Source organism: Piliocolobus tephrosceles, chromosome 10 (genome assembly GCF_002776525.5).
Source record: "Piliocolobus tephrosceles isolate RC106 chromosome 10, ASM277652v3, whole genome shotgun sequence".
NCBI classification, from domain to species: Eukaryota; Metazoa; Chordata; class Mammalia; order Primates; family Cercopithecidae; genus Piliocolobus; species Piliocolobus tephrosceles.
The window spans coordinates 51,470,604-51,493,783 of NC_045443.1; the positions used below are offsets into that span (position 1 = coordinate 51,470,604).

Below are 23,180 nucleotides of genomic sequence, written 5' to 3' on the forward strand. Positions count from 1 at the left end.
GGTAGATTCAAACATGAATGATTGGTCTGTTGGCCAATCAGACTGGTTAACAATACTATTACTCGAGAACCAATTGACTCCAAGGGGTGGAGACGCGTAGAACGCCCAAAGGAATGACGTTACACAGCAATGTGGCACCACAGGCCAATAGCAAGGGGAAGCGATTTCAAATGTCCAATCAGAGCTGTTCCAGGGCGGAGTCTACCAATGCCGAAAGCTAGGAGGCGGGGTAAAAGAGAGAGGCCGAAGGTAGGCTGGCAGATACGTTCGTCAGCTTGCTCCTTTCTGCCCGTGGACGCCGCCGAAGAAGCATCGTTAAAGTCTCTCTTCTCCCTGCCGTCATGTCTAAGTCAGAGGTGAGTTAGGCGAGCTTTCCAAGTTGAATTTTTTCCTCTCCCTTTCCTGAATCGGTAAGATGTAGCTTGGTTTCGTTCCTTGCATCAGCCGATTCTACAGTTAACTTGGGTCGCTGCCCAGGCCTACCCCTCCCAAAGTTCAAGTCGCCATTTTGTCCTCTTGATCGCCATGAGGCCGCTCTCCACCAACCATGAGTTATCACGCGGGGCTTGCTACTCGTAGCAAAATTCTTAGGCACACAGGATCTTTGTCTTTTTTTAAACCTTGCCTTGGTGAGCGAGATTTCTGAAGAGCGGTTAGTCCGATTATGGAGATGGACCCCTCCCGCCCAAGCCTTTGTTGCGCGTGCGTCGGAAGACGACTAGAGACGCATGCGCTTGCGATTTCCCAGCACTCCCAACCCCCAGCGTACTGCCTCCCTTGATAGGGAGAAGCACGTGGCTTGTTGCGACCTGAACGAACAATAAGTGCTAGATACACAGTTGGTGTCTGGTTTTTTTTTTCCTTGATGGAAATTGTTTCGTGCTATAGTCCATTTAACACTTCCCCCTTCCCCCACTCCAGTCTCCTAAAGAGCCCGAACAGCTGAGGAAGCTCTTCATTGGAGGGTTGAGCTTTGAAACAACCGATGAGAGCCTGAGGAGCCATTTTGAGCAATGGGGAACGCTCACGGACTGTGTGGTAAGAATTGGGACAAAGCAGTAAAATAGCCGATTTCCTTGCCATATCTTGGTGCAGTCCTCTCTGAATGCTTATGAAAGTTGTTAGTAGCATTATGGTTAGAACTTTGTCGACAAAGGAACATTCTGCTTTGATTTTAAAAGCTACCTGTTAAATCTAGAGTAGTGGGAAACAACCGCTTTTTATAAAAGGCTGGTGTAAAGTTTCCTATTGCCCTATTCAAAGTTAAAGTGACAAAAGCTGCGGTCAGACTTTGTGTTACATAAATTAACACTGTTCTCAGGTAATGAGAGATCCAAACACCAAGCGTTCCAGGGGCTTTGGGTTTGTCACATATGCCACTGTGGAGGAGGTGGATGCAGCTATGAATGCAAGGCCACACAAGGTGGACGGAAGAGTTGTGGAACCAAAGAGAGCTGTCTCAAGAGAAGTGAGTTGTTTTGTGTTGGGTTTTTTTTTCCCCTTCAACTCATTTAGAGATGTGCTGCTATGGACTTAAGATTCAGGAGTTTTCTAAACTTACCAGAACAATTTTTGATTTGAATATAGGGTTTGCTAATCTAAACCTGTGGTTTTCCTCCTATTAGGATTCTCAAAGACCAGGTGCCCACTTAACTGTGAAAAAGATATTTGTTGGTGGCATTAAAGAAGACACTGAAGAACATCACCTAAGAGATTATTTTGAACAGTATGGGAAAATTGAAGTGATTGAAATCATGACCGACCGAGGCAGTGGCAAGAAAAGGGGCTTTGCCTTTGTAACCTTTGATGACCATGACTCCGTGGATAAGATTGTCAGTAAGTATCCGATAGTGGCATTTAGTAAGGGTTCCACAATCCGTGTGGCATTCTAAACCCTGAGACCATGTATCTATATTTTTTTTAGTTCAGAAATACCATACTGTGAATGGCCACAACTGTGAAGTTAGGAAAGCCCTGTCAAAGCAAGAGATGGCTAGTGCTTCATCCAGCCAAAGAGGTATGCTTGTTGCTTAATTAAACCTTAAAGGTAACTCTGAGATACTCAGGTATGAATGATTTAATGCTTAAACTTCATTTCTTAAGGTCGAAGTGGTTCTGGAAACTTTGGTGGTGGTCGTGGAGGTGGTTTCGGTGGGAATGACAACTTTGGTCGTGGAGGAAACTTCAGTGGTCGTGGTATGTATGGTTTATGTACATGTAGTTCTGATTTCACACCGTCTTTGCTGTGTAGATTTTACAGTATGGGAAGTGCATTCAGAATGTCACTTTCGGTGCAAGTCATACTTAAAACTTGAAACTTTTTCTTCCAGGTGGCTTTGGTGGCAGCCGTGGTGGTGGTGGATATGGTGGCAGTGGGGATGGCTATAATGGATTTGGTAATGATGGTAAGTTTTTTAGGACTAAGTAGAGAAAAAATCCTGGCAACCTGGATCTTTAGAATAGGTTGATAAGAGACTAAAATTCTGGTGCATGACAAACTCAACCTTGCCCATAACACGCATGCTGTGAGCAGGCCTTCAGCCATTACACTTGCACAAGTTTTCATTGTCAAATACTTTTGTCTTATTGAGAAGAATTGTATTCTTGTAGGTGGTTATGGAGGAGGCGGCCCTGGTTACTCTGGAGGAAGCAGAGGCTATGGAAGTGGTGGACAGGGTTATGGAAACCAGGGCAGTGGCTATGGCGGGAGTGGCAGCTATGACAGCTATAACAACGGAGGCGGAGGCGGCTTTGGCGGTGGTAGTGGTAGGTATCCAGTGATCCAAGTACTTGGTGTGACAGCTAGATTAGCCTTTTAGAGCTTGGGTTCTGGTGCTGTTAAAGCATTGTGTGGTACACTGCATGGTATATTAAAAACAAATGGGCTTGCTATGCTACCTCCTCCTAGCTTTAAGCTGGGGCCGCCTCACTCCCAATTAGTAGAGATGAGTGGATAGTATTGTCTTTGAGTTAGATTAGTATCTTAGGAGGATTTAGTATCTTAACTCCTTTGGGACCTTAGGCGCTTAGTTGATGTATCCAAGATACTTCTGCTTGCCGTGGCCCTGGATCCATGAAGGCCTTCAAGGCTGTAGAATATGCTTGAGCCACTATGAAAATCTCTTTATTTTATGTCATGGTGAGTTAGGCCAGTTTTCTTTTTATTACTGGATTATTCAACTGAATGCCTTTCCCAGAGAATGAAATGCAAGGATTGGAGTCACCATAGTTTGGGAGAAAGGAAGGCAGATAACTCAACCTTATTTTATTCTGACCACTAAACAGAATTGGAAACTAGCATCATCCTCAGGTAACAGACGAAGGCCCTCTTTCCCATTCATAGGAAGCAATTTTGGAGGTGGTGGAAGCTACAATGATTTTGGCAATTACAACAATCAGTCTTCAAATTTTGGACCCATGAAGGGAGGAAATTTTGGAGGCAGAAGCTCTGGCCCCTATGGCGGTGGAGGCCAATACTTTGCAAAACCACGAAACCAAGGTATGGTATCTGTGTAATTTGGGATCATGTCAAAAGAGTGGTGTCTGTAGCTACTGCTGGGAAGAAAGCCCTTTAACTGCTATGTCTAGGCACCAAAACGTTTACAGTTTAGAACCTTCAGAAAGTGATAATTTGATCACATTTAAAAAATCATGGGACCACCTCCCTTGTAGTAGGGGCCATTTTTAAATGGCCAGACACTTGAATTTAACTTTTATTACCTCAAATATGAAAACATTGTGTTACTGTTGGCACTTTGAAACTTTAAAAGAAAAATTGTACTCTTCAGGTGGCTATGGCGGTTCCAGCAGCAGCAGTAGCTATGGCAGTGGCAGAAGATTTTAATTAGGTAAGTAAGCACCTTTTTGTGTGTTGACATAATTTTTTAAATTGCTGATGAACCCAATAACCCTAATGTAGCTGAGCAGTGCAACATAGTTAACATTATAATTGCAGTAATTGTGGATATAAAGTTAATATTCAGATCAGCAAAATTTGTGGGAAGCAAACTTGATATTGGATTGTAGCCTTGAGTCTTAATATGTTTAGATTAACAACTTTATTCCATATTGTTCAACAGGAAACAAAGCTTAGCAGGAGAGGAGAGCCAGAGAAGTGACAGGGAAGCTACAGGTTACAACAGATTTGTGAACTCAGCCAAGCACAGTGGTGGCAGGGCCTAGCTGCTACAAAGAAGACATGTTTTAGACAAATACTCATGTGTATGGGCAAAAAACTCGAGGACTGTATTTGTGACTAATTGTATAACAGGTTATTTTAGTTTCTGTTCTGTGGAAAGTGTAAAGCATTCCAACAAAGGGTTTTAATGTAGATTTTTTTTTTTGCACCCATGCTGTTGATTGCTAAATGTAATAGTCTGATCGTGACGCTGAATAAATGTCTTTTTTTTAATGTGCTGTGTAAAGTTAGTCTACTCTGAAGCCATCTTGGTAAATTTCCCCAACAGTGTGAAGTTAGAATTCCTTCAGGGTGATGCCAGGTTCTATTTGGAATTTATATACAACCTGCTTGGGTGGAGAAGCCATTGTCTTCGGAAACCTTGGTGTAGTTGAACTGATAGTTACTGTTGTGACCTGAAGTTCACCATTAAAAGGGATTACCCAAGCAAAATCATGGAATTACTGGTTATAAAAGTGATTGTTGGCACATCCTATGCAATATATCTAAATTGAATAATGGTACCAGATAAAATTATAGATGGGAATGAAGCTTGTGTATCATCCATTATCATGTGTAATCAATAAACGATTTAATTCTCTTGAATGAAATGACAACTGTATGGATTTGGGACTGGCAGAGATTTGGACTTTCCCTACCCACTCCCCCTGATGATGTTGAATGATTCTATCACAATTCAAGTTCAAAGCTCTGCCAGGGAATAGAAACTAGCTGCTGGCTAATGCCGCTCCATAAATCCACAGATTTGAAGTGTTTGGGAGGCCTTTTAAAAATAAGCAATATCAGAAAGTATTTTAATGAACATAAAGATAGGCTTACATTAAAGGAAAACTGCAGTTTGGGTTCTGATTGGGTGGGCCTTCAGAGGTTTTATCAGTTAACTATACTAATTAATTTGGAGATGAAAACCATACCAATAGAAACTAAATTTTTCTACGTAATTTCGTGTTAACTGCAGTTTCCCTTTATGGCACAAGGTCACACAACCTACCTAAAATGTTAATTGTATAGAAAATGATTTCTAAACCTTTAACAGTTAATAATCCGATAATGTGTTATTTGTACATAGATTCTTTTGAGCCTTACCTTTGGTGCTCTCAATTTCAGTGCTATTGTACCTAGTAGCATAGAGATTTGTTTATCAATAGTACTGTATTTTCCATCCCATGGGTGTGTTGGAAGTTTGGGGAGGAGGGTGGTGGGAGGTGGGTGGGAGGTGGTGGTGGGTGGGAAAGCATGGGTGATAGTCCATGATACTGGCTGAGTTTGCAATAGCAGGTGGAACCCTAACTATTGAGGGAGTTTGCAGATACCTCAGGATTCGTGACAATGCCTTTAAAGATCCAGGAGAGATGTTCAGCTACTAGGAACTGCTAGCAAGTATAGCGCGAATGGCTCCGAGCTCAGACACTCTACAGCTGAGAGTAGACACTTGTGGTATGTGGAGTACAGATAAGCCAGGGGCAGGCCACGGCACGCTCCATGAAAGCTAGGAGGGAGTGAAATTTCAGTGATCATCGCAAGGAAGGAGGCAGACAAGAGTAAGGCACACCTGACTCTTAGGACTAGCAGTCAGAACCAGGAGGAAAGGTTTTATTGCTATGCGGGTAGGTAAGAACAGATTTTACTTACATCCATATAGTTGCTTAAAGTCCAGTTTTCTGTTAAACATTTTTCTTAATATATTGAGCCAAAACTAGTCCAGTTAAGCTGAACTTGGTTTTTCTGGAGATGAATTGTTTTAAATTGACACCCTATTGGTGGCTCCCAGTTGAAGGAAGTGAGCACATTATTTGTACTGTGAATATAAATTTTTGCCCTTTTATTTATCTTCCTTTGACCCATTTCCTTAAAATAACGGCTCAAAGTAATAGACTCTTCCCCAAATGGTGGGGGGATGGGTGGGCTCTTAATGGGAGGTATGGGGGGTTTAGCTTGAGATGGGACTTGGTCTTAGAAGAGAGCTACTTCTAAAGGCTGTTTACTTTTCTAGGGAGGAGTCTGCTACTAGTCTTATCAGCTCTTAAAAACAGAAACTCACCTGTCCAAGTTCGTGGCAGAAAGGTAAGTTTTTTATAAGTTAGTGGTCAGCAAAAGAATGCCCTGCATTCCCAAAGTAAAAAGGGAGAAGGACAAGCTGTACGTCAAACGAAAACATTTTGTAATCTCATCCAATTGCAAAAAGTTACTGTTACAACCAGATATTCCCAGTAGTGACAGTGGATATAATTGTGTAGTCATTTATCTCTGCTTATATAAATACTTTATAACCTCTTTTGCCTTTTGCAGGAACGTCCTTGTGAAGACCTTTATCTGAGCCACTGTACTTCGTTATCACTGCCATGCAGTTGACATGAGCTGTTCTGCAGCTCAAATTCCATTTTGTAAATGGAGTTTTTTGTTTTTTGGTTTTTTTTAATAAATTGTATTTAACTTACTTCTGCTTGTTTTGTCCTCCTTTGTGATATCTATGGTTAATAACATGTTGAAATTCAGGTGAGAGAGGATATGGTTGATTACAATGTGAATTGCTATATTTAGATTCATCCCATTCAGCTTTATGGTTTAATGAAAATAGAAATGGGTTTTCACTGCTGGAGTAATTTTTGGCTCATTATAATAAGTAAACTTTACTGTTGATCCAATTGAGCATGTCCTTTTTCTAGCTCCCCTGGCAAGGGAAAATCAACTTGTAGCACTGCCATTGAGCTCAGTAGGTCTCTATTGGGACTTACGCTCACCATCTGTTGCAGAAGGACATAATGGATTTCATCTTTGGCAAACAAGTTGGGTTTATTGGCCAGCTGTCTCATACCAAAGTAGAATTATCAAGCCAGGAGTAAGAAAGTAAACTGAATGGGAGGCAAGACTTAGCTTCTCAAGATAGTGAGCCTGAAAATGTAAGGGCTATTTTGGAAGCAATGATTGTACCCTCTAGCAAATGCTTAGGTTTTTCTGTGTGTGTGTTTGAGATGAAGTGTCCCTCTGTCACCCAGACTGGAGTGCAGTGACAATCTTTGCTCACTGCAACCTCTGCCTCCTGGATTCAAGCAATTCTGACTCAACTTCCCATGTAGGTGGGACTAGAGGTGCCCAGTTAATTGTATTTTTAATAGAGACAGCGTTTCACCATGTTGCCCAGGCTAGTCTTGAACTCCTGGCCTTAGATGATCTGCCCACCTCAGCCTCCTAAAGTGCTGAGATTAGAGCTGTGAGCCACTGTGCCTGGCCACTTAAATTTTTCTGATATTTTCAAGGAAAGTTTATCCAGCCTCAGTTTTCAACCTAACAAAAGTGGAGGTAGAATTATTGGGAAAATTTTGCCTCTTTAACACCCATGCTGTTTTGAAATAACTGTATGTGGATTAAGTTCCATCAGCCTTGTGGTACTTGGAAATAATGTCAGGGTCTCAGTTTGTGACTTGGCATTTGCTAGAGGTTTTATTGTGGACAATCACATTTTCTTGAAGGGAAAGGACAACTTGAGGATAGTAGTTTCCTAAAAGCATGCCTATTGAAGAGAAACATTGTTTCATTCCATGTACTTTGCTACATCATATGTGATTGAAAAGTAAATTCCATATTTTCTGAATCGGGAAATAGGCTCAAGGTAAAATCCTGGACCAAGTTCCTGCAACCACTGGACCATGTAACACAGGTTGCTCTATTTTCAAACTTATGTTCCACCTTGTTTAGGTCGGCACACCAAACGTGTGTGTGCGTGTGTATGAGATGGTCTTACTAGTGATTTTCACGAGAGCAGGGGGATTGTATCTGACCTCTCTTAGGTGAACTAATTAAATTTCTGAACAGTTAGCCCAAGCCTCTGCCCTTTGCAACTTGAAATGGGGAGACAAAGTGGCTGGGTGCAGTGGCTCATGCCTGTAATCCCAACACTTTGGGAGGCCGAGGCAGGCATATTGCCTGAGCTCAGGAGTTCAAAACCAACCTGGGCAACATGGTGAAACCCCGTCTCTACTAAAAAATACAAAAAAATTAGCCGGGTGTGGCGGCGCGTGCCTGTAGTCCCAGCTACTCAGGAGGCTGAGGCAGAACAATTGCTTGAACCGGTGAGTCGGAGGTTGCAGTGAGCCAAGATCGCGCTACTGCCCTCCAGCCTGGGTGACAGAGTGAGACTGTTCCCCCACCCCCCAAAAAATACAAAGATTAGCAGGGCGTGGTGGCGCGCACCTGTAATCCCAGCTACTCTGGAGGCTGCAGGAGAATCACTTGAACCTAGGAGGCAGAGGCTGCAGTGAGCGGAGATCATGCCACTACACTCCAGCCTGGGCAACAGAGCAAGACTCCGTCTCAAAAAAAAAAAAAAGAAATGTGGAAACATTGCCAGGCACAGTGGCTCACACCTGTAATCCCAGCACTTGGGGAGGCCTAGGTGGGAGGGTCACTTGAGGTGAGGAGTTCGAAATCAGCCTGGCCAACATGGTGAAAACTGTCTCTACTAAAAATGCAAAAATTAGGTGGGCGTGGTGGCAGGTGCCTGTAATCCCAGCTACTTGGGAGGCTGAGGCAAGAGAATCACTTGAACCTGGGAAGTGGAGGTTACAGTCAGCCAAGATCCTGCTGCTGCACTCCAGCCTGGGCAACAGAGTAAAAGACGCTGTCTCAAACAAGAAAAAAACAATGTGGAAACATTGGATGGCTCATGACTGTGATAGCACTTTGGAAGGCTGAGGTGTGCAGATTGCTTAAGCCCAGGAGTTCGAGACCAGCCTGACCAACATGGTGAAACCCCCTCCCTACTAAAAATACAAATACTTGCCAGGCGTGGTGGCATGTACCTTTAATCCTAGCTACTCAGAAGGCTGAGGCAGGAAGACTGAGCCTGGGAGGTTGAGGTTACAGTGGGCCGAGATCAGCCCACTGCACTCAAGCCTGGGCAACAGAGTGAGACTCCATCTCAAAAAAAAAAAAAAAATAGGAAGCACTTCAAGTTGTTTTCATTCCCTAAACTTAGGCTAGAGACCATGTTCTATATCTCCCTAATCACTGTGCTGCTTTTAGGTCTCAGTATCTGTGGTGCCCATTTTTGTTTGAGACAGTCTCGCTCGGTTGCCCAGGCTGGAGTACGGTGGCATTATTATGGCTCACTATAGCCTCGAACTCTCAGGCTCAAGCAATCCCCTCACCTCAGCTTCCAACATAGCTGGGACCACAGGCATATGCCATGTACGCACCCACTCATTTTTATATTTTTATTATTATTACTTTTTTGTAGGGTCTCCCTATGTTGTCCAGGCTGGTCTCAAGCTTCTGGGCTCATGCAGTCCTCCCACCTCAGCCTGTGGTGTCTAGATCAGAACTTGGATGTAAGGTTTTAATGTTGGAATGGAGCTAGTAAAATTGAATAAAAAGTAAACATAAAATATTCTGAAGAAGTAAGCTGTGTAACTCAGTGACTGGGAATATTGGAGACCATACAACTCCAAGCAAGGAGATTGTGTCGTGTCAGGGAGGTTTGACTGGACTTTGATATGGCTAAGGAATCTGAAACTTAGTCAATTATATTCTGTTTCAAGAAGAAACAAAATAGGCCGGGCACGGTGGCTCAAGCCTGTAATCCCAGCACTTTGGGAGGCCGAGACGGGCGGATCACGAGGTCAGGAGATCGAGACCATCTTGGCTAACCCGGTGAAACCCCGTCTCTACTAAAAAATACAAAAAACTAGCCGGGCGAGGTGGCGGGTGCCTGTGGTCCCAGCTACTCTGGAGGCTGAGGCAGGAGAATGGCGTGAACCCGGGAGGCGGAGCTTGCAGTGAGCTGAGATCCGGCCACTGCACTCCAGCCTGGGCGACAGAGCGAGACTCTGTCTCAAAAAAAAAAAAAGAAACAAAATAGACTAATAAAAAATATCTAGGCCGCGCATGGTGGCTCATGCCTGTAATCCCAACACTTTGGGAGGCCAAGGCAGGTGGATAATTTGAGGTCAGGAGTTCGAGACTAGCCTGGCTAACATGGTGAAACCCAATCTCTACTAAAAATACAAACAATAGCCAGGCATGGTAGCAGGCATCTGTAATCCCAGCTACTCGAGAGGCTGAGGCAAAGAAGGTGGAGATTGAGGTTGCAGTGAGCCGAGATCACGGCACCGCATTCTAACCTGGGCGACAGAGTGAGACTCTCAAAAAAAAAAAAAAAAGCCAGGCACAGTGGCTCACGCCTGTAATCTCAGCACTTTGGGAGGCCGAGGCAGGCAGAACACCTGAGGTCAGGAGTTCAAAACCAGCTTGACCAACATGGAGAAACCCTGTCTCTACTAAAAATGCAAAATTAGCCGGGCGTGGTGGTGGATGCCTGTAATCCCAGCTACTTGGGAGACTGAGGCAGGAGAATCACTTGAACCCGGGAGGCAGAGGTTGTGATGAGCTGAGATCGTACCATTGCACTCCAGCATGGGCAACAAGAGCATAACTCCATCTCAAAGAAAACAAACAAAAAAGATCTTTAAGGATCTAGAAAAGGAGGGCCCCAAAACAAGAATTGGGTAGTGTTGGCTGGGTGCGGTGGCTCACTCCTGTAATCCCAGCACTTTAGGAGGCTGAGACAGGCAATCACCTGAGGTCAAGAGTTCGAGACCAGCCTGACCAACATGCAGAAACCCCCATCTCTACTAAAAATACAAAATTAGATGGGCATGGTGGCACATGCCTGTAATTCCAGCTACTCGAGAGGCTGAGGCAGGAGAATCGCTTGAACCCAGGAGGCGGAGGTTGCAGTGAGCGGAGATCGCACCATTGCACTCCAGCCTGGGCAACAAGAGTGAAATTGTCTCTCAAAAGATCTGGGTAGTGTTTGTCTAATATAACAGGATAAAACGTTTCACAGGAATGAATATTCTACTCCACTGTGGAGTGAGTTTTACCAAAGCTTGGGTGTGAAATCTTCTGAAATTTTGATGTATAAATTCCAGCCAAGAACAGCCCACTCAGTCTTCTAAGAGAACTCTGGCATATTAGGACCCAGGCTGAGAGGCAAGCAGGAGGGGAAGAAAAAAAGAAAGGCCTATAGGCATTCTGGGTTTTTTTGTGCTAGGAGGATTGAGAGAAAAGAGATGTAAACATCAGGAACCTTTGCATAGGGTGTTTAGCCAGTTTGGGCAGCTCTCCAAGCTCTACAAATAGGGCACCACCAGGGAGTGTGGGGTTCTTCAGATCATCCATGGCCCCTTACTCTGAAAAGGAGGTGAAGGTGGTAGATCCCCGTACTGCTCAAGCCCTTTTTTTTTTTTTTTTTTTTTAAGATGAAGCCTTGCTCTGTCGCCCAGGCTGGAGTGCAGTGGCACAATCTCAGCTCACTGCGACCTCTGCCTCCCGAATTCTAGTGATTCTCCTGCCTCAGCCTCCTGAGTGGCTGGGATTACAGGCATGTGCCACCATGCCCAGCTAATTTTTGTATTTTTAGTAGAGATGGGGTTTCACCATGTTAGCCAGGCTGGTCTCGAACTCCTGACCTCATGAGGAATGATCTGCCCACCTCGGCCTCCCAAAGTGCTGGAATTACAGGTGTGAGCCACCATGCCCAGCCTCAAGCCCAAATTTTATGGTACCTCTCATACAGAGCTCCGGGGGGAATGAAATGAACTTGGTAAGATTCGAACAGCTATCTCAGCTTCATCACCCTCCCTCAAGAAGGAAGACACAGTAAAAGGCTATTTCTGTAGCGCACTTTATAGACCAAAGCTTAGACGAGGTGGAGGCTGAAGACCTGAGAAGCTGAGTCAGGGAAGACAGATTCCAGCCCTCTGTCAAGGCAAGCCTCTTTGAACACACTTTGGAACTTCCCAACACCCGTTCCCATTGTCGTCCTCTTCTGGTCTAGAGAACTCAGCTCCTTCTGGGTCTCAGGGTTGGGGAGTACCTTTATCAGAAGGGAATGAAGGAAATCCCATCACCAGTTCCACCCGTCTAGGCCAGCTCAGTCTGTGGCCTCCATCTTGGTCCCCCGGGGCACCAGGAAGATGGTCCCATCGGCAGCCTGTTGCAGCGCGTACTCTTCAGGAGAGTAGCTGTTGCCTGATTCATCCCGAAGGTGCTGGAAAATGTCACGATACAGCTCTGTCAGCTGTTGGCGCATGACCTCCAGGGTCCGGTCTGCCTCCCCACGGGCCCTGAGAAGCCGCTCGCGTTCATTGCTCAGCCGCTCCAGCTCCCGCTCCAGCTGCACGATGGTTTCCAGCTTCCTCTTACGGCAGTTCTGGGCTGCCACCTTGTTTTTGCCCCGTCGTCGGATGTCCCGGACTAGCGCCAGCTGGCTCTCTGTCAGCGGGTACCTCGCCAATAGCTCATTAAAGTCATCTACCGGCAAGTTGACGATCTTGTCCGTAGGAAAAGGAATCTTCATGGCCAAGGCCCGACGTTCATCCCGACTCCCTGCCTCCCCCCGTGCAGTGGGCTTAGCCCGCACAGGGCCTGAGGAGGGCTCTAAGGCCAAGGGGGTCTCAGCAGCTGGCAAGGTATAGTTGGAGTGGGCCAAGGAGTTGGGCATGAGTGAGTAGGGGTACTCCACTGGGTACATCTCCACATACTCGCTGCGCCGCCGACCAGCCTCTGTCCCCTCCAGCTCAAGAGATTCAGCATCACTATAGTTGAGGGATAATCCTGAGTCGGATTCTGGGTCTTCTTGGGGCTTAGGTGGCCCCACTGGTAGCCCAATGTCCAGGAGAGCTAAGGGGTCTTGGAGTGGCTCACTGAGCAGGCCTGAGAGGCTCAGTGGCTTGGAGACTGGTATGGCCATGTTGCCATAGGAGTATGGGGCATCTGGGACATGGGATGTGGATGCTGGGAGCTCATAAGGTGGTGGAGGAAGTGGGAAGCCAGCATCTGGGTGGATTGAGCAGGGGCAGTAAGTTGTGTGTGGTGGAGGTCCAAGGTATGAGGCTGGGGCTTGGGGCTCAAACGATGGCTCACTTGGAGCATTTAGACCCTGCAAGGAAAGACACAAAGAGATTTGGAGACAGACTAAGGAAGATAAACCAACAACACTCTCTCAGGACCAAGCTGGATTCTTCTGAAAGATTCAGTGAGATAGTAACAAGGAAACAAAGTTGCCATAATCATTGGAAGTTTCTTCCAAAGTTCTGATACAGTTGTTTCAAGAATAATGCAGCTTAAGGCCAGGAGCGGTGGCTCACGCCTGTAATCCCAACACTATGGGAGGCCAAGGCGGCAGATCACCTGAGATCAGGAGTTCGAGACCAGCCTGGACAACATGGTGAAACCCCATCTCTGCTAAAAATACAAAAATTAGCTGGGCATGGTGAACGGCTGTAATCCCAGCTACTTGGGAGGCTGAGGCAGGAGAACTGCTTGAACCCTGGAGGTGGAGGTTTAAGTGAGCCAAGATGGTGCCACTATACTCCAGCCTAGGCGACAGAGCAAGACTCCATCTCAAAAAAAGAAAAAAACAAAAACGCAGCTTTAGCAAGAATGGAAGTCACTGAGGTTGGACTGCAGAAAAGTCTACCTAACACTGGAACAATTATGAACTCTCCTTGGAAAAGCTCTTACCGGGTTGAAATGGCTCATGTTCGTCCAGGCATGGTGGCTTAGGCCTATAATCCCAGCATTTTGGGAGGTCAACGTGGGCAGATCATGAGGTCAGATCGAGCCCATCCTGGCTAACACGGTGAAACCCCCAGTCTCTACTAAAAATACAAAAAATTAGCCGGGTGTGGCGGCGGGTGCCTGTAGTCCCAGCTACTCGGGAGGCTGAGGCAGGAGAATGACCTGGGAGGCAGAGCTCGCAGTGAGCCAAGATGGTGCCACTGTACTCCAGCCTGGGCGCCAGAGCGAGACTCCATCTCAAAAAAAAAAAAAAAAAAAGAAATGGCTCATGTTCCTTTATTTCCTTCAGGAAGTCAAAGCCTTGTTATTCAAGATGACCCCTCAGAACCCTTTCCTGCTGCAGTTATCTAGGGTCAAAGGGTCAAGTTCAGATCCTGGCCATGCCACGGATGCCCAGCAGAGGGAGCTGCTGTGTGGGAAGAGGGCCTAGGGCAGATCCTGAGGGTGCTAGGCATGGTAGCAGGGCAGTAAAAGGGGGCGGGCTGGGGGCTAAGAAGCACCTTGGGGAGCCAGCACAAACTCTGCTCCCTCTTCAGCCCCTCTGTCCCTGCCCAGGTGCAGTGAGAAGTAGAGAACGTGCTAGAAACAAGGCCCCCAACCCACATCGGGGAGCCACCCTGCTCCAGCCCAGCTGGGGACAAAGGCATCATTGTTAAGCCAACAGACACCCCTTTGTCCAAGTAGCAGGAGGAGAGGACCCTGGCATAGTCCAGCTCCCCTTCCTGAGGCCCCTGAACTACTGCTCTGCTACCTGGAGTAAACGGACCCAGTTGCCACAGGCAGGCAGAGGTAATGAGGGAAGAAGATGGCAGGATCAGAGAGCCAGGTCAGAAGAGAAGAAGGTGAGCAAGGGAAGGAGAGCAGGAGGTGGGATAGAGATGTGAGTCAAGTGGCTGCTGAGAGAGCATACACTCCCGATCAGATCATCCCCTCCCCACCACTGCTCCTCCACTCCTCCTCCTCAATGTTCCTCAGTGTCTTCCATCCAGATCTTTCCCAGCTCTTCCTTTCCCAGTGCCTGGAGTATTACCAGCCCTGAGCCCTGCTTGCTCCCGCCCTCTGCCTGAGTCCAGGTCAACTCCCTGCTTCTCTCTTCTCTGACATACGCTCTCCCCACCCTATCCCGCCCTTACTCACCTGCAGCTCAGTGATGGACATGATCTCTTGCCAAGTCAGTTCCATCTCTCCTAGCTCTGAAGTGGACAGCTGTATCACCCTGTTCCTGCTCTGCTGGGGAGGACACGGGGACATCCTACTGGGCCAGAGTCTGGTCCAGGTTCCTGGAAAGCCGAGATGGCTCTAGAAACCTATGTCAAAGGAAAAGAGGTGTTAGAGCTACACCTGCTAGGATCAGCAAGTTTGCACCACCTCCTTGGAGGGGCTCCCTCCAGCTTCCCCTGAGGGAAGGAGAGACTGCCTCCTCCCCATCCTCACTCATGCTGGACTCATCAACCAATCCCTTAAGATGGAAAATCTTTTCCTGTGGTGTAATCTCCACCTCACCAACTATGGCCACAGTCAGTTCCTTTGGTAGCACAGAAGGTCTTTACCTTTTTTCCAGGCAAAATGCCCACTCTTTCCCCTACTTTTTACTCCCCCTAACTGTTTTCCCGGCTAAGGGCAGAGTCAGATCTTCTGTTTTTCTGTTTTCCTGTATTTTCTTTTTCATTTTCTAGGGCAACATCAGGGGTCACCCTGCTTTCCTCCTCTGTCCCCAGTTTTAAGTTCTCAGCCTTTTCTTTCCAAGATGATGACAGTATATGCTTCAGGATCCCCAAGAGCATGTTGTGGAAAGAGCCAAGCAGACAGCCCCTCCCCCTCTCCAAGATATGGCCCAGGCCTGGTGGCTGATAGCAGCTCTGCCCTCTCCTCCTATCCTGGCCCTGGGCTTCCCTGCTTGGGCCAGATAAGAGGTTTATCAGCTGCAGGCGGCAGAGGCACAGAAGGAATGGGCTCTGGAGACACTGGACCTCTGTCCTGTGTCCTCACAGGGTCATTTGGGCCATACCTTAACCCATACAACCAGAAGTCTTTCCTCTTCTGAGGTAATACAACAACCTTAGTAAAGACTTAGTAAGCACTTGTTAAGAACTAAGCTTGATGTTGCAAGCTTAGTTTATAAGATTGGTTTTCACCAGGTGCAGTGGCTCAGGCCTCTAATCCCAGCACTTTGGGAGGCCAAGGCAGGCGATCACCTGAGGTCAGGAGTTCGAGACCAGCTTGGCCAACATGGTGAAACCCCGTCTCTACTAAAAATACAAAAATTAGCCGGGTGTGGTGGGGTGGTACATGTCTGTAGTCCCAGCTACTCAGGAGGCTGAGGCAGGAGAATCACTTGAACCCAGGAGGTGGAGGTTGCAGTGAGCTGAGATCGCATCATTGCACTCCAGCCTGGGTGACAGAGTTAGATTCTGTCTCAAAAAAAAAAAAAAAAAAGACTGGTTTTCACAAAGATTCTAAAGGTACATTAGAAGCTGAGACTGAAGCTGATAAATAATAGCGGGATGAGGTCTAGAACCTGACTCCACTTGACTATAATTTCTTCTAGGCACCTTCCCCTCCTGCCACTGTATCTTCATACTCCAAACCTCTATTGGAAATCTACATTCATCAGTTCTTTCTGTGGAGTGTCAGTCTCTCTTTCTCCTTCTGGGCAATGTCTCTCTAGAGCCTTGAATACACACTACCCTCCAGTCCCTTTTCTTTTGACCTGGGTTCTAGTTGCAGCTCTGCCACAAAGCAGCAGTGTGATGTTGAGCAAGCCATCTCACTTCTCTGGGCCTCTGTTTCCTCATTTGTAAAACCAGGGAGTTGGACAAATTGACCTTGGAGGTCCCTTTCTGCTTGGATAGCTTAGAATTCTCAGCAAACCCTCACCCGTGTCCTTATCATCTTCTCTCTGTCAGTCCCTCTTCTCATGCTTCTTCCCTGACACCCACCTTCCTTGCATCTGTTTTCCCTGCCGTCAGCAAGAGACTCCAAGTAGATTTGGCAAGGTCTTCCTGATCTCTACGGTCAGACATTGTGTGTATGTGCAAGCACACAGACATACCCTGCCATATTAGTAAAGGGAAGCAGGCTAGGATGAAGGAAACGTGGGAGAGGGGAAGCACTTTGGGAGGCCGAGGTGGGAGCATCGCTTGAGCCCAGGAGTTTGAGATCAGCCTGAGAAACATGGTAAAAATCCAACTCCACTAAAAATGCAGCAATTAGCTAGGCATAGTGGCACACGTCTTCGGTCCCAGCTACTCAGGAGGCTGAGGTGGGAGGATCACTTGAACCTGAAAGGTCAAGGCTGCAGTGAGCCATGATTGTGCCACCACACTTGAGCCTGGGTGACAGAGCAAGACCCTGTCTCAAAATAAAAAAAAATAAAAAAAAAGGGCAAGTGCGGTGGCTCATACCCCTAATCCTAGCACTTTGGGAGGCTGAGGCAGGTGGATCACCTGAGGTCAGGAGTTTGAGACAAGCCTGGCCAACATGGTGAAACCCCCATCTCTACTAAAAATACAAATATTGGTCAGGCATGGTGGTGGGCATCTGTAATCCCAGTTACTTCGGAGGCTGAGACAAGGAGAATTGCTTGAACACAGGAGGCAGAGGTTGCAGTGAGCTGAGATCGCACCACTGCACTCCAGCCTGGGCGACACAGCGAGACTCTGTCTCAAAAAAACAGAAAAGAAAAAGAAGGACAGAGGATAGGATTGTATGATCTCAAATTGCATGACCTTAGATCACTCACCACAAGGATGGCCCATCACAGCAATTTAATTTGGAATCTTCTCTTCGACTTAAGACAAAATTAGTAGGAACTACAAATGATGCTTTTGAAAGAGTATCTCCCCTAGCCATTGCCTCCATCCCCTTGTTTTATTGCCATCCCCAGAGATGGGAGTTGGTGTAGGCAACTCTGCCAGTGGGCAGAGTGGGTGGGGTGTTTATGTCTGTCCAGGATGCCATTTCAACACCGGAACCCCACCCTCCTCCACCCAGGTTCTGGCGGAAATTGCCCAAAGGCAAAGTGAATGGAGAAGGGGTTTAGGGGGCAGAGACAATGACTCTTGCTTCATAGTTCTTTACTCATCCCACCCCACTCCCGCATTTGTCTCTCCTTTTATCTTCTTGGATCTGACTCTAAGGTGCAGTACAAAGATCCTGCCCTAGGAGGCAGGAGACCTAGGTTCTCTGGCACCTGAGATAGATGACCTTGCCAGGCGCGGTGGCTCACGCCTGTAATCCCAGTACTTTGGGAGGAGGTGGGAGGATTACCTGAGGTAGGGAGTTCAAGACCAGCCTGACCAACATGGATAAACCCTGTCTACTAAAAATACAAAATTAGGCCGGGCGCGGTGGCTCAAGCCTGTAATCCCAGCACTTTGGGAGGCCGAGATGGGCAGATCACGAGGTCAGAAGATCGAGACCATCCTGGCTAACACGGTGAAATCCCGTCTCTACTAAAAACTACAAAAAACTAGCCGGGCGACGTGGCGGTGCCTGTAGTCCCAGCTACCCGGGAGGCTGAGGCAGGAGAATGGCGTGAACCCGGGAGGCGGAGCTTGCAGTGAGCTGAGATCCGGCCACAGCACTCCAGCCTGGGTGACAGAGCGAGACTCCGTCTCAAAAATAAATAAATAAATAAATAAATAAATATAAAAATAAAAATACAAAATTAGCTGGGCATGGTGGTGTATGCCTGTAATCCCAGCTACTTGGGAGCCTGAGGCAGGAGAATCGCTTGAACCAGGGAGGCGAGGTTGTGGTGAGCTGAGATCATGCCATTGCACTCCAGCCTGGCCAACAAGAGTGAAACTCTGAATCAAAAAAAAAAAAAAGAGATACATGACCTTGGGCAAATTGCTTCTCATTCAGTCCCTTCCCTAAATGGAGACAGGACTAGAAACCAATTGCTGTGAAAGGCCGTAGGTTGCATCTAGCTCAGGGAGTCACAAACTTCATTGTGTGCCACATTCACCTGGGCTACATGTAAAAACACAGATTCCTGAAAGCCACTTCAGATCTACTGAATTTAATTCATAGACCCAGGAATCAGCATTTTAAAGTGCCTCAGTGGCCGGGTGTGGTGGCTCACGCCTGTAATCTTAACATTTTGGGAGGACGAGGTGGGTGGATCACCTGAGGTCAGGAATTTGAGACCAGCCTAGCCAACATGGCAAAATCCCATCTCTACTAAAAATACAAAAATTATCCAGGTCTGGTGGTGCACACCTGTAATCCCAGCTATTCAGGAGGCTGAAGCATGAGAATTGCTTAAACCCGGGAGGTAGAAGTTACAGTGAGCTGAGATCATGCCACTACACTCCAGCGTGGGCAACAGAGTAAGACTCTGTCTCAAAAAAAAAAAAAAAAAGGGAAGCAAGGAGAGGCAGGAGTTTGGTGGGGAGAGAGTTGAGGAGAACCTCTGGGAGAACCTCTGGATCCATTCCAACCAGCTTTTGGGTGCAGTAGCAAGTTTGTACCAGGTGGCAGGTGGAGCAGGATGCTTTTCCCTAGACACTCAAGGATGGGTGGTGTTCTATACACCAGGCATAGGTCGCTCTGGGTCTCCAGAGGCTACCTTTCAGAGGACAGCAGAGCTGGCAGGCAGTGGGATAGATCAGGGAGATAGAATTGGATCAAATAGAACACCATAGAGGGTATAGAAACTGGGGAGATACCGGGAAAGTGAAGTGGGCTTCCCTATGTTCCCTTCCTTTTACAATAAGAAGCTCCCACTTTACAGTTCAGCTTTCATTTTGAGATCACACAACCATCTTACTCCCACTGGGTTGTCTGTTCCTTCTCTTACTCCCCAACATTGTGGATTAGGTAGAAATGGGGTTGTCACCAGGGACTAAAGTCCATCCTCCTTACTCTTATCCTGGGGGTCCTACCCAGAAAGATTTTTATCACAATCCCTAAGTACTCACAGAATGATATTGGAGATTCATGCTTAGGAATACAGAGTGAGGACCATTTGGAGAGGGATAATGGAGAGAGGAATACATTTGGCTTGGCTGCTGCCGCAGGGCTCTTAACTTCCTTAACAAGGGGGAGCAATGAGAGGGGCTTGCCTCAGGATCACTTGTCGGAGGCTTATTTGACCACCTCACCTCTCCATGTGTCAATAGGTGCAGTGAAAGGATGAGGTGGGGGCTGGGCGCGGTGGCTCAAGCCTGTAATCCCAGCACTTTGGGAGGCCGAGACAGGCGGATCACGAGGTCAGGAGATCAAGACCATCCTGGCTAACACAGCGAAACCCCGTCTCTACTAAAAAATAAAAAAAAAAAAACTAGCCGGGCGAGGTGGCGGGCGCCTGTAGTCCCAGCTATTCGGGAGGCTGAGGCAGGAGAATGGCGTGAACCCGGAGGCGGAGCTTGCAGTGAGCTGAGATCCGGCCACTGCACTCCAGCCTGGGCAACAGAGCGAGACTCCATCTCAAAAATAAATAAATAAATAAATAAATAAATAAATAAATAAATAGAAAGGATGAGAGGGTTGGCAGGTAAGCAACTTATTAGAAAGATTAGGGAGAACTTCCAAAGAGACGCACACAGAGGTGAGACAGAATGAAGGGGAAAAAAGGAGGGAGAGAGATTTGAGTATAGTGAGCTCAGCACCCTGGGGACATGCATGACTCAAACAAATGTGTGAGAACAAAGGAGAGGGGGACAAGTTTCTGCTATCCTGTCACTTCATCCCTGGACCCCAAACTCCAGTCCAGTCCTTTGGTACCGCTGTCTAGGGGACCCCAGCCCCAGCAGTTCTGATACCTCCTCTCTTCTCTTCCATTGCTTCCCAAGCCCCTATTTCCCAAGCAGCCAAGAGATCCAGTTAGAAGCAACTATGCTGGGGTTGGGATGTCTTCCTTCTCCCTCCAGGTCCAGCTGATCTCTACTGCCCCTGGGCACAGAGAAGAGAAACGGAAAGGGAGGCAAGAACCCAGAGGCCATCTCCCATCCAACCGCCCCACCTTGCAACGCTTCTCAGAGGTTCAGATATCCAGTGTTTCCAATTCCTCAGCTTTCCCCAAACCTTCTCAGCCGCCTAGACAGGGCAGAGTAATGGAATGGAGTTGGGGAAAGGGTAGTCTATTGGTTGGTTCCCCCAGGGTAGCCCACCAGTTGAAGGATTCCTCCTGGCTACTCCCCAGTCCCTCAGCGGTGCCTTGCCTCGGGAGACCACTCCCTGGTCCCCATTCGCAGCCTCTACCCCAAGGATCCCAGAGCACCCAAGAAACCATTTAGGTCTTCTCCTAGAGGAGTTCCCAAATATATCAGATTCCTAAACCAGGGGCAATCTAAAAGTCTGAGGTCTCCTAAGAACATACCGAAAGTTGGTTATTTTGCCCCCTCACCTCCTTCACCCTCCGCAGCCTGCCCCTTGGATACCACTGGAATCCTCCCCACCCACCCTGCCTTTCAGGCACCTGTGGCAGAGTCCCAGCGGAGTGAGGAAAGAGATGAGGCTCCCGGTGTTGTCTCTGGGGAGGCTGAGCCTGAGCTGACACTGCTGGACGAGGATCTCGGCTACCTTTGAGAATCTGCGAGGACCGCGCCCCGCCCCCGGGCCATTGCTGAGCCTTGAGTGTGGAGGCTCAGGCAGGGCTGAGCACAGGAGCCCCAAGCAGGCGCACCAGCGTCTGAAACCCTCGGCCTGAGTTCTCAGTCCTTCCTGCAACCCTCCCCTTTCCCCGTGGCTGTCCTCTCCTCCTGCCCCTTTCGGCCAAGAGAGGAAACTTGAGCCTGATGTGGTTTCTGCCCACACCCCGCCCCCACCTTGCTCCTGGCCAGCGGGGGCACACATGGCTCCAAGCCTCTCACAGCCCTCCTTTTCAGCCCAGGAGTCCAGCCAGGTCTGTGTTTCTCCCATGCGTTTGATGAATTCCAACTTGATGGTCCCCTCGAGCGTGACCTTTAAACTTTATACAGGTTGTCATCGCCTTGTGTCCCCACGGCTCTCCTAGGGATGGGGAAACTGAGTCATATCAAGGTGGAAGACAGCTGAAGGTAAGGACCAGGTGTGTAGCTTACCAGCTGTCTAGGCAGGTGGACGTTTAGGGCATAGCCTTCATTTAAGGAAAACCTGGACTCTGGGAACAAGGGCAGGGGAACTATTTGGAGGAGGAGGGGCAGCTGGCTGCTTTGATGTGTCCTTTCACCTGTAGCCTTCTCCCCCTCCCCCCTCAGCCTCAGATGTCCTAGGACAAAGGCTTCTTTCTTGGCCAGGTTTTTGTCAGTGTGTGAGGGGAGTTAGGTGGGGGGCCGCCCAGCAAGATTATTCACTTCCCTTAAAGGGGACCCCAGATGTCCTTTGTCCTCCTTTCTCCCAGGCAAAGCACCCCAGCCACATGGCACCCAACTCTGTTAGGCCAGTAAGTACCCTTATCTTTTTTTTTTTTTTTTTTTTTTTCCAGAAAGGAGTTCACTCTGTCTCCCAGGCTGGAGTGCAGTGGTGTGAACATGTTTCACTACAGTCTCAAACTCCCAGGCTTAAGCAATCCTCCCACCTCAGCCTCCCAAGCAGCTGGTTCTATAGGTCAGCGCCACCATGCCCAGCTAATTTTTTTTTCTTTTCTTTTTTTTTTTTTGTAGAAGTGGTGTCTCACTATATTGCCTTGGCTGATGTTGAATTCTTGGGCTCAAGCAATCCTCGCACTTTGGCCTCCCAAAGTGCTAGGATTACAGGCATGAGCCACCTCATGCAGCCCACTTATTCATCTTTTTGCCTCCAAGCTACACAACCAAAGCCCCAAGTCAAACCCATCTTTCTCCAGAGACTATGAGAAAAGAGCCTTTCTTCCTCCTAATTTGTAATGGCTTTCAGCTCTATATGTCTAGCTTCAATCCTGACATCATCTGCAGCTTACATTTTTTCTTCTTACGGTGTTCAAGTTAAATTAGAAACATCTGAAGACTGGGGAAGCAGATAGGTGCCACTCTGAGGCAGGACTGGCATTCAACAAGCATGCTCTGATGGAATTGCGTTTACTGCTAAAATAATGAAAATGTCTGTCCTGCTTGATAAAGGGCAGCTGCTGTGAGCCCTCTAAGTGTCCCCCACGACTCCACCAGTAGCCTAGTTCTTCTCTAAGATCCCCAACAACCCAGCAACACAACCATGGAAGTAAAGAGGCAATGCTAGTACCATAAGGAGTCTCCTGTGCTGCCTGCTTATGCTGGAATTGGCCAATGCCCATGCCAAACCTATGGTTAAATGCTTTGAATTCCATCCCTATTCCAGTAGATCATGACTGCACATGCATGATCAAGGTAGGACAGGAGGCAATCCAATGACTTCATTGCATGTTACATGTGGGTTCAGAATCTCTTGAGACTTGGGCATGAATCTGGGTCACATAGGTAGGCTCTCAGATATAATTCTCTCATTTGCATACTTATTT

General features: G+C 47.5%; 2 protein-coding genes across 11 annotated transcripts; one reads left to right on the plus strand and one right to left on the minus strand.

The window, feature by feature from the left end:
• Positions 1-128: 128 nt before the first annotated feature.
• Positions 129-6,635, plus strand: HNRNPA1 (heterogeneous nuclear ribonucleoprotein A1). 3 transcript variants are annotated; one of them, XR_002731394.1, is made up of 12 exons: positions 129-356; positions 922-1,038; positions 1,322-1,468; positions 1,626-1,836; positions 1,925-2,017; positions 2,104-2,196; positions 2,331-2,405; positions 2,611-2,766; positions 3,344-3,499; positions 3,789-3,848; positions 6,192-6,262; positions 6,488-6,635. XR_002731394.1 is itself a non-coding variant. In XM_023210897.1 (11 exons), exons 1-10 carry the CDS (start codon positions 342-344, stop codon positions 3,842-3,844), a joined length of 1,119 nt encoding a protein of 372 aa, XP_023066665.1. In that variant the 5' UTR covers positions 129-341; the 3' UTR covers positions 3,845-3,848; positions 6,192-6,635. The 3 variants fall into 3 exon arrangements, 1 of the variants encoding a protein (XP_023066665.1); XR_002731396.1 differs by lacking the exon at positions 2,611-2,766; XM_023210897.1 differs by having other exon boundaries at positions 6,192-6,635.
• A 5,229-nt stretch (positions 6,636-11,864) lies between these two features.
• NFE2 (nuclear factor, erythroid 2) lies at positions 11,865-21,527 on the minus strand. 8 transcript variants are annotated; one of them, XM_023210893.1, is made up of 4 exons: positions 21,207-21,443; positions 20,551-20,680; positions 14,918-15,087; positions 11,865-13,139 (listed from the first exon to the last, which is right to left on the minus strand). In XM_023210893.1, exons 3-4 carry the CDS (start codon positions 15,029-15,031, stop codon positions 12,132-12,134), a joined length of 1,122 nt encoding a protein of 373 aa, XP_023066661.1. In that variant the 5' UTR covers positions 15,032-15,087; positions 20,551-20,680; positions 21,207-21,443; the 3' UTR covers positions 11,865-12,131. The 8 variants fall into 8 exon arrangements, with proteins under 8 accessions (XP_023066661.1, XP_023066658.1, XP_023066662.1 ...); XM_023210896.2 differs by lacking the exon at positions 20,551-20,680 and adding an exon at positions 20,751-20,824 and having other exon boundaries at positions 11,932-13,139; positions 21,207-21,478; XM_023210892.2 differs by having other exon boundaries at positions 11,932-13,139; positions 20,551-20,824; positions 21,207-21,477.
• Between the last annotated feature and the right edge of the window lie 1,653 nt (positions 21,528-23,180).

Bases quoted from the DNA above. Each gene is read 5' to 3' on its own strand.
- HNRNPA1 (XM_023210897.1), top strand. The intron at 1,039-1,321 runs GTAAGAATTGGG...CACTGTTCTCAG, and splicing joins GAACGCTCACGGACTGTGTG to GTAATGAGAGATCCAAACAC. The intron at 1,469-1,625 runs GTGAGTTGTTTT...TCCTCCTATTAG, and splicing joins AGAGAGCTGTCTCAAGAGAA to GATTCTCAAAGACCAGGTGC.
- NFE2 (XM_023210890.3), bottom strand. From the start codon at position 15,031: ATGTCCCCGTGTCCTCCCCAGCAGAGCAGGAACAGGGTGATACAGCTG. The intron at 13,140-14,917 runs GTGAGTAAGGGC...CTTTCCTTGCAG, and splicing joins TGTCCATCACTGAGCTGCAG to GGTCTAAATGCTCCAAGTGA.